This window comes from Amia ocellicauda, chromosome 16, assembly GCF_036373705.1.
Source record: "Amia ocellicauda isolate fAmiCal2 chromosome 16, fAmiCal2.hap1, whole genome shotgun sequence".
In the NCBI taxonomy this organism is placed as follows: domain Eukaryota; kingdom Metazoa; phylum Chordata; class Actinopteri; order Amiiformes; family Amiidae; genus Amia; species Amia ocellicauda.
The window spans coordinates 15,339,520-15,350,309 of record NC_089865.1 but is presented as its reverse complement, the minus strand read 5'-3'; the positions used below and the strand labels follow the sequence as shown (position 1 = coordinate 15,350,309).

The following is a 10,790-nucleotide window of genomic DNA, read 5'->3' as shown; positions in this document are numbered from 1 at the left end:
TTTCAGCACCTTGTTGAATCAATGCCACGTAGAATTAAGGCAGTTCTGAAGGCGAAAGGGGGTCAAACACAGTATTAGTATGGTGTTCCTAATAATCCTTTAGGTGAGTGTATATACACACACACAGTACCCTTGATATTACTTAATCTAAATGTATTTTTTGATAACATAACTGAAGCAAAATAAGCATGGGTATAGATTATGTTTAATTAAATCCACTGGAATAGTTTTTATTTTATTGGGTTACACTCTGTGTTATACATTGCCTATAATTAAGTCATACATATAATTTGTATTTGGTTATACAAATGTAACCATGTATCTTCACCCACTCGCTCGTGTTTCACTAGAAGTAAAGAAATACGAAACATCACCAATTTCTGTCAGACAAGATATTTCAAACATCTTTATATTGAAAACCAGACACCAAATGAATAGCCAATATTTGTTCACCCAGTGTTGCCTATTATTCTCATATTAAAAAGAAACCAAATTTATAAAAGTTATAACAATGAAGTACAGTGATATAAATTAAAAGCACATCCTGAAATAGCAGCTTTCCTTTTTCAACATTTTTAAAGTTAATATAATTTTACAGTTTTTTGGAAACCTTTGTACTGTACTTTGAATACAGTCTCTTGCACAAACTTGTTTTTTAAAATGTTACTGAGTAGACAGCAAACAAGGTACAATGTCTTGAAGAATAAAGCACCAGACAGGCTGACGCTCTTAATCTGGTCATTTATATTTTGTACATACTAGAAAGGAAACAGAAACACAGACATTGAGTCATACGAAACTATAGGGGAGAAATAAACCTGACTTTGTTTACATCACTGTTCATTTTCACTATGTTTACTGTAATCATCCAAAGTGAAACATGTTGTACTTGAGGGTGCATGGATGCATGCCTACCATATGTACATACTCCATTTACAGGGGTTCAGTTACATGGAAGTTACAGTTTGTTTTGTTGAGTGTTTTATACCAAAAAGTACATGGTCTGCCTTTTGTGTACTGTTTTAAAATTTAATATAAATAAATAAAATCATTGCCAAAATAATGATCATGTCTTTTCTTGTCTGAAGTGTTTTTATGCAGTATGTATTCCCAATTTATTTGACATGGCAGTTATGGTAAATATATCTAGATGCATACAATATACGTCACTCACCTCTGTCTAACACATGTTCCTTGTAACTGAGTTTGGGTCAATTTGAAGGAATGAGTGAATCCCGCCCAGATATGACGTTACACTGCACTTATAGGAAGGCATTACACTGCCGTGAAGGGAAACGGAAAGTGTCTGGGTAAAGCTTCATTTTTTGTCTTTCTTACTATATATGTTTTCAATTGAATTTGTTATATTGTTTCTAAATGCTTGTCCTACTCTATACCCCAATTCATACCTCTGCAACAATGCAACAAGCTCAAATTGTACGTTTTAGTTATTTAAACGCAAATAAGCAGCTGTCAGGAAATGCAAAATACAGAGCAGGCTTTACGAATAAAAGCTTTATATAAAAAAAAAACGAAATCACTTCGATACCATCAACTCACTAGACTGTTTCGTTTGGAAAGGGTCAAAATGGACTGAAACGAGTCAGATAGCTGTTTTAATTGAGGAAAACAGAAAAGTTATTTACAGTTCACTGCGGTCTACTCGGACTTTACTACCTATTTAAAACGGAAGCAAGATAATGTGTTTAATAACTGCACTTGTTTTTCGTAAGGGATCTGCTAAGACAAAATAATAGTTGAATTCATTTGGCATTTAATGAAATGGAATGTTGCATCTTAACAAAATTCCAATTCAGTCTATCCTATCCTATCCTCTATCTAATGTATACATTTATTAAGGATTCCTTATCTTTTACTCATTAAAAAAACACAAAGTTGACTTGAAAAAATTGCATACTCCAATAATGCGCTCTGGATATACATATCTGCTAAGAAATACATGATCCATGACAATAAATGTTAGCCATGATAACGAACTGGTTGCTTAAAATAGTAGATATATGTAATTATAGGCTACCACAATCATAAATCATAACTGCGTCTTGTGATTCTAATATGTGTTACTTTATCTTTAATAAAACATTTTAAACTAGTTTCCTGATTTAGAGAAAATGTTTTCTACTTCATGAACATCACACTTTTTTTTTTTTTAATCACATTTCCTTATTGCAGGTGATGCAATGGAAATCTTAAATTCCTGCAGAAGTGATCTCTGTGAATGGTTGTCCGCTGATCCCAGTTTCATTATTGAAAAGGCAGAAGATATTTTAACTGTTAAAGACAACAAAGAAATTGCTCATCTGAGCTGTAACAAGGAGAAAATGACAAGGCTGCTGGACATAATAATTAGAAAAGGAGAGAACCAATGCAGGGATTTCCTTACACTCCTGAGTGATGTGCAGGACCACTACCCACAGCTGAAGAAATTATTCAGCACCAACAGAGAAGGTAACCCAGGCCTTATGTGTGCCAGGAAATGAATGACAAATAAAATATATGCAGGTAGATTAAATCATAATGACTGCACTGCTAAAAATGTAACCCACATTAAACGTGCATGTTAGTAAAGTTTTCATTATGCTTTTTGTATACTGGTACTTTGTTTTGCTTCTAAACTAAGTGTTACACCCTAACGAAGCAGACAAAGAGAACAACACACTTACAACCAAAATACAAATGATGTGTATAAAGAAACAACTACAAAATGAAAAGGTTTGTCTTTTGTATAGAATTATGTCACTGTACTAATTTATTGAGAGGAATGTCCGAATGCCATTTATGGGATTCCAGCAAAGTCTTGTATGTCAATGCATGGATTATGTTGTCAAAATGATTTTAATTTAAATACTAAACTTGTGTTTGCAGGGTCAATTAGTCAGTCTGTGCATGCTGATGGGGGGAGTAATGTCGTGGCCCCTATAATTACTTCTTGTAAAGTGACAGACATGAGTGTGAACATACAAAGCTCAACTTCCAGCAGGTTAAACAACAGGCAGCCTACACCATGTAAGTACTAAATAAACAATTATAGGTCAAAAATACTGTACCTACAAATACAAACATTATGTTCAGACATCACATCCACAGCAGGCAGAATGTTTTGTAGCAGTGATTGTAGTATTGAAACTTCAGTCAAGTTTTTCCCCATCTGCCATCTAGATAATTAAACAATCAATTTCTCTACCTTTATATCTAGAGACATGTAAACATTTCTACTTTAATTTGTGTTGTTTTAATCAGATCCCAGTTGTTTGTGTGACAGTGCTGGAGGGCTGAATTCTGTATAGGAATCTGTCCCAGTGTGTCTATGCACTCCAGTTTTGGACTATACAGTACACAATAAGGCACACTTTTACGATTCAGAAAATGTTCTTGCAGTATCTGCCATGCAAGGTCATTAATACTTTATATTTGGTGTTATTTTCAAGAGTACGTTTGTCAATTATGAAATTATTAAACAGATGGGAAAAATCCTAAATGATAAATGAATGTGTTATTCATGATTTTATATGAGTATTTCTCTCTTGCTTTTAGCTGCTGTTGGTGCTAAATATTCCTCCAAAAGCAAGCCTGGAATTTGCTCTACTATAGTTGCTTGTAATGGAAGTAATGCAGTTGCTCCTCTGATACAAGGCTCAGACATATCTGGATTGAACATACATATAAACCAGTCACCGGCTGCTGCACAACCCGGTAATTCAGTAGCTTTGGTTGCAGTGGAATTATTGTGTACATTTATTTTTTCTATTTCCAAGGAAATATACTCATTTATTTGTAGTGTTTCAGTTAATTGGTCAAACATGGACTAATTTAGCTTTGTGGTCTAACTTAAAAATTATGTTGTCTTTCAGATTCCTCAAAGAATGTGAAAGAAGCAACTGCCTCAGTCAAAGGTTGATTTTATTTTCCCTTATTGCATTAATCAAGATTTGCACAATCATAATTAATTCACCATTTAATTACATTGTTATTTAAAACAAACATAAAATTGTTCAATTTTTCATTTCATAGTTTCTATTTTGTATATTTTGTATAGTATGTCTTGATTGCTATAAAGATCTTAACATTTATTTTGCTAAAATAACCTTATATATCAACTAGCAAACTTGACCCGCTGAGAGGCTGTCAAAATGTTCTATTGAGCCTCGACTGATGACTGTGTGGTATGTTCTATTGTGCATGTTCAAGAATAATAAATCTGCTTTTTATATTTTGTTTTCTAAATTTTAAAGATAAAATGGAATTCCTGAAGACCTCATTGGATAAATTAGTCCAGAAAGTAACAAATGTGGATCCTATAATTGACCAGGTAAGCGTCAGTGGCTTTCCTGCTGAAGCAGTTGCAAATATCAGAGCACAGACGACTTCACAGAAAAAGATGAGGCAGATCCTGGATTACACAAGAAGCACCAAAGCAGCCGAGGTAGTGTTCTCGGCACTACTGGACCATGAGCCGGATGTGATGGAGGACATAATGAAGACCTATTAAAAAAAAGGTCCTCTTTGTGAAAGACCAGTTCATTATATCACCTTTTATTCTATTTATTTATTTTGTTGAATGGGGATGTTTATTGGGATTCCCTGCATTTTCAGGGCTGGATCTACATCTGAGGACAATTCATTGTTATTTTTGGCTCTTCTGTAGTTCGGTCTCCTTTGTGTCTGGTTTCTTCCTGGATGACTGCTTTCTCTGCGCTGTACAGCACTGTCCCAGTAAACCACGTTTAGCCCAACAAACAAATCTGCATGGGTTTTATCAGATCCTCTGTTTTCAGTAGATGGCTCAAGGCTTTCAGTATTTGGCGAGCTTTCCTTATACTGTAATCCTGGAGTTCGAAAAGAGGACCTTGTGATTGTATTTGCAGACACAACTGTTCTGCTTTCCTCACTCTTTCTGTGTTCGGAGGAATGACATGTTTTGCCACGGAGGTGTCTCAATTTTGGTTTGGGTGGCTGTTTTTGATGTGAGATATTACCAATCCCATGTCCATCAGTGGGACTTTGGTTTAAATGAAGACACTGAAAACCATTCAGAATCATGTCCTTCGAGGTAATGACAGGTGATGTACTCGTACTCCCTTCAGCACCGACTGGGTTAGAAGCCTCACTGCTACTTGTTGGCTTAACTGACAGCCCTATGCCTGGGACAAACAGTTCCTCTTGAGGTTTGACCATCATTTTTGACTGAGTCTTTGAAGGTAAGGTCACTGTCAGTTTGTCTTTACTTGGCACTTTGCTCCATGTCAAGGTGTTGTAGATCACCTGTCCATCCAATGGACAGGAGTTACTCCCATGGGAAAACCACTTGTCAATGCAATTCAGATGGAACTGTAGTGTAGAAGAATAGAACAGTTTACAGGTGTTCACCCTTAAAGAGGTACATTTTCATTACAATTTTGAATACTTTCCTGTATTAAATTAAAATTCAAGTAAAAATAAATTTACATCCCAGCATGTATGCTAAACTGGAGCAAATGTTTGTATTGTTACCTTATGGTGGCAAGGCAGCTCTCTTACATACTGGCCCAAGCTAAATATCTTCAGACAAAGTCTGCACTGTTGGCCCGGCTCCATCAGTTTGCTGCTTGCTCGCACTTTCAGCAGTGGCAGACTTTTCACAATATGTTCAGGGACCTTTTCAGACTTCATAGTAAAACTGCTCATAGAAATAGTAATAAGAATTGCTGCTTTATTCTTTTGAACATATACTCTTTTTAAAGTGTAATATTTGCTGAACTATGAGTAACTGAAAGAAAAAGGCGACGGTTGCAACCCTGACACCTTATTTGAAAATGCAACAAAATGCATGAAAGTCTTTGAGGGCTTTTTAAAATCATATCAATTAATTCTAGTAACAATCAGTCCAACACATTCTAATATAGTTCAATACTGCAGTATGTAGAACTTTATGTAATTTAAGCATCTTGGACATTTTTTATCTTGTTTTTTAATCAACTTGAAAATATCTGATAGAGGACCTAGCCAAGGTCATGTGTACAAAATTTTGTCTCCATCAGCCCAGAGGTTTCAGAGAAGAAGATCTTTGAAGATTTTTTGCCAGTCCAATATGGTGGACAAACCATGTGACAATTCGACTTGTCTTGAACAAATCTGAATATAGGTCATAATATAACTTCTTACACCAAGTTTCACATCTGTCCCATTAGTGGGACTTTTTGTAGATTGTCCAAAATGTGTCACTTACAGCAATATAGCTGCCCGACCATGTGACATATGGCCTCCATATTGCATATCGCATACCTCACCATAGGCCAGGAGTGTCCAAACCACCCCCCAGGTCAGATACGACTTATAAAAGGCCCTGGACATGGTCTGTATGTTGAAGTTAAATGTGGCCCACGTGAGAATTTCCCTCTGCCTACAACAGACTTGCTAGTGTCACTGGACAACCCAGTCTCAGTAGAGAAACATGAACATGCTAAAATTTAGGCATTGCTGTTTTCTGATGTCTGATTTTTTACTATAGGAGGCAGGAAATATGTGAAAAACAGTCAGCTCTGATTCTAGCGACTGATCAAACCCTCTGCAGGGGACCAAATCAAGTGCAGTAAAATATTAATATAATGTACTCTGTATTTCTGTTTGCAGTGTAATTTTGTTGCAACTGGAAATTATTTAGATGTAGGAAAGATGTTTTCTTAAAAAAATAAACATCTGTTGCAAGATTGTCACATCGATACAAAATGGTCCTATTTCTGTTGATGGTGCAGGTTTCATTACAACTGGAAACTACTTAGATTTAGACAATCTTATAGAGCATTTTACAAAACTAAACATCTGAAGTGAAACACAGTTTGTGTCTAGCATATCTGGCCAATATAGGACCTATTTTTTTATTTACTGTGCATAAATAATGAAAATTAGAAGTGTTTCTCCCACTTCTATTACAAGAGACACTTGTTAAAAAACACTGTGAAAGGCATGAGCTAAAGTGATAGACCGTATAAAAAAATCATAGAATAGATACAGATCATGTTTTAGAAATGTTACAGAATGACGTTACTCTGCTGTAGACCAGAATGAACACTGAGTGTACATGAGAGTGCAGCCAGTATTGTATAGGGTTTTTGATAAACCAGTTTTTGAGGCCAGACGTTATGCAGCAAAGCCCCTCCTGCCTGTGTGATCGGTATCCCGGTCTTTGTGGCCCATGCCTTTTTGAATGACTGTGTAAGCACTTTTTGAGAAATAAATATACTTCGTAAGTATAAAATTCAAATAAAAGTAGTACTAAATAGTAATAAACTTTCAAATATTTGGCTGTCAGGTTTGTATTCATAACTCTTTATTATTATTTTAATTTTTTTCTATTAAGAAATTAAGTGCACTACTGTAAAACCTACATCTTTCTGTGCCTACCTTGTTCCCTACTTTTCCCCTATTTTTGGCAACTGGTTGGTTGTTTTGGGGTGAAAAACAACAATCTTTGCTACCATTGCTGTTCCTGCTGGTCTCCTTCTACTACACATTTATGTATACATATTTTGGATTTATTAAGTTATTTTAGTATTATTTATTTTACTTGTTTTACTTATTTATTTAAATGTTTAAAAAGCCTTTATCATTCTTTATTTGTATAAGAAAGTTACTACTATAAGGCTTTTGTTTGACCCCTGAGAGTTATCTAACAGAGGTTGCGAGGATAATTTTAATGTATTCAATATTCAGGATTTCTTAATTTAGTATTTAATAATATTTTATAATAGAGACTCTATATATCTCAGGCTCTGGGGCCATCCAAGCTGCTTAATCATTCATGCATAATGTGAGAATATCAAAGCTTTAGTTCATACCTTTACTAGAGCCAGTAGGTTTCAGAGCTTCAAACCCCACCGAAAGGTACACTACCGTTCAAATGTTTTAGAACATTTACATTTTTTCAGTTTTTATTGACATTTACATAGTTTAATGTTTAAATGTACTCTGAAATTAAAACATTGAACAAATAAACAATTGGAGATAAAAACAAAATCATGGAATCGTTTTAACAAAATTTAACCCCTTAAATGGACAAACAAATATTTTAAATAATTGGATCTGAACTTCTCTGTGTTTGATAGAACATCAAATAATATATACTGGATTAATCGTTAGGTTGTTCTGAACAAAACAAGCCTTTTGCAAATAAATCCCATCTAAACTGTATGATCCATTACGTCTGAATGAGACCCGCCCCCCCCAGCTCTGAATGATGGCAGGCAACACAGAAACTGTAAATCGGATGTATTTGAGAATGAAACGCGGTGGTTGCCAAGAGAATAAGCTTACAAACAATGCACGCATTGTAAGAGTGTAACTTCTATGCATAGGAGCCGTGCATAACACTGCCAAGTAATGCTTTAGAGGGTGTAGTAACAGTATAACTCTGAAATGTAGATTATTTTTCAGTTTTTGGTAACCTTACCTTACCTCTGGCAGTTTACCGCTTACATTTGTACCATTTCAGGTTATTCACTGGACTTTAAATGCTTACATTTCAATAAAACTGGAAAAATGGGGGTGTTCTAAAACTTTTGACCAGTAGCGTATGTAAAAAGGCCTTACTATCAGATGTAGTAATATCAAGATTTGGCGAATTTTACTTTAGGAAGTGAATCTCCAGTTTTCTATATAGTTAACCATTCTTTTTTGGGAAAGATAACCTTAATGTCCCTTGTCTTACACCCCTTTATGGCCTGAATTGCACCGAGTTGCTTTTTAAACTTAAGAGAAAAGAAAATTACAAATATGCAATACCCTCCACAAAAGGAAGGGCAAATAAAAGTTAGAGATCTTGGCAGACTGATAAATGCAACACAGTACAACAAATTGACTGAAGATTGGTTTATTCAGCTCACAATTTCCTCTCATCTCTCAAGCAAGTGCAACAGTATTCATTCCAGAGTTCAGCAGCAATAACGTTTCCTTAAAATGCATATGCAATAAATCCAATATACACAGGAAAAAAAGATACAAAACACATGCAATAAATAAATACTAGAAATCACAGCAAAGCTCTCGGGTCCCCCTTGATACAGAGCAGGAATCGCCACTAGAATCAAGCCAGCCCTAATGGTTGGCCAGCAGACACACTGCCCCTATTTTCGTAGGAAACGGGAGGGAGAAAGGACCCTCTCAGTGCCTCAATTTGCCTATTTATCCAATTAAAAACACCCACGCAGCTAAGGCAATTAACCCCCCACCGTGTGCTGGTAACCACCCTCTATACCCAGGGGAGCTCACAATTAAATTCCTAAATCAAAGAAAAATACTCATAAAAACTTGTGTAACTCAGCCAAGCAACAGATATAAACATTGCAATTGGAAAGAGACACTGGATTCCGGACTCATTCCGAAGTAATGTGCAACAACGAGGAGTGGATAAAGTGCAAACCATGCGAGACAATCAAACCACATTTTGTCTGTAAAAGAGAACACAATATTAATACATTCAGAAGACAAGTCCAAATGATATTCATTTGTAAATTCCCCACTCTTCCATAGCAGTTTCATGAGAGGACACAGCATCACACACAGCTAACTTATCCTTTGTTTACTTTGCGTCCTTTCCGCGTATACTCCAAGTCAGCAATTCACTCAACCCATGGATGCAGCCTCTCACACGGCTCTTTCCGACACACCTGGCTCACTCCTCCGATTGTCTCCAGTCAATCTCGTCAACACAAATGGCAGCAGCTCCCCCTGTAACAACAACCATCAACAGGATGGTTGCTAACATGATGTATACATAGCTAATTTTAGCAAGAAAAAAGCATCATGTTCTTACTTCGTTTTTGTGTGGACATTTAACTTACAACTGTTGTTTAAGTCAGGAACTTCTGAACTCTCGAAGTAGGCCGAGTAGGATTATCAAGTCTGTTCATAATCCTGCAGCCAACAAGGAGGGCGCCAAATCCTTTGGGTCCGATGGTGTGCTAATCCTCTAAGGTCTATTTGGAGATTGCCATGCAGGGGCTGCTGGACAGAGGCCTCTGCCGTACTCGAATCTGGATCCACATCAGCAACCTGTCCATGTGCAAACCAGGGTCTCCTGGCAAATCATCCATCAGGAGACCTCCCCATGCATGCACCCAACAATCTGCAGGATACTGTTGCAAACCATGTCCAAATTTCTGCCAAGTAGATGTCCCAGCACGTCTTTGTCCAGGCCTCGGGTCAGGTGGTGGGGTCTGTCTCCATGTGGTCTCATCTAGGGGAGAATTACTGAGGCAAGGTTTAAGACTATTAACGTGGAGGACTTTACTCAGTCCTTCTCCACTCCTCACTTAATGAAGTACTTCGAACAGCCTCTATTGAATTCTAAATGGTCCACAATAGTGGCACTGGAATTTGGGGCACCGACCATGTCTTCTGGCAGTATCTCAAACACGTACCCGTTCCCCTGCATCATAATATTGTGGGTTAGCCCTCAAGTCATAAAAGGCCTTCTGTCCCCCTGAAGCCCTTTCTTGGTATCGTTGTTCAGAGCTATTAGTTTGCAGTCTCTGCCAGTTGGGCTACATATACCCCTCTACAGAACTAGCAGCTTGTGTGGGTCTCAAATTAATCTGATCAGAATGGGACTCCTTCCATTATTCATACAGAAGAATTAACTGCTCTATGGGCACCTTAGCTATTGTACCAGCTTCTTGATTGGGAATAGGAAAGGCTTCTGACCATTTTGAAAATTGATCCATAATAACTATGATGTATTTATTATTCAAAGATGTTACAGGTAAAGATCAAGGGCCACATATTCCAATGGTCTG

General features: G+C 36.6%; 1 protein-coding gene across 1 annotated transcript; it reads left to right on the top strand.

The window, feature by feature from the left end:
- Positions 1 to 1,238: 1,238 nt before the first annotated feature.
- On the top strand, positions 1,239 to 4,547 carry LOC136711663 (NACHT, LRR and PYD domains-containing protein 1b allele 3). Its single transcript, XM_066688047.1, has 6 exons — positions 1,239 to 1,310; positions 2,194 to 2,469; positions 2,887 to 3,027; positions 3,556 to 3,714; positions 3,873 to 3,914; positions 4,254 to 4,547. The coding sequence occupies exons 2-6, from the start codon at positions 2,202 to 2,204 to the stop codon at positions 4,508 to 4,510; spliced, it is 867 nt and encodes a 288-aa protein (XP_066544144.1). The 5' UTR covers positions 1,239 to 1,310; positions 2,194 to 2,201; the 3' UTR covers positions 4,511 to 4,547.
- The last annotated feature ends 6,243 nt before the right edge of the window (positions 4,548 to 10,790 follow it).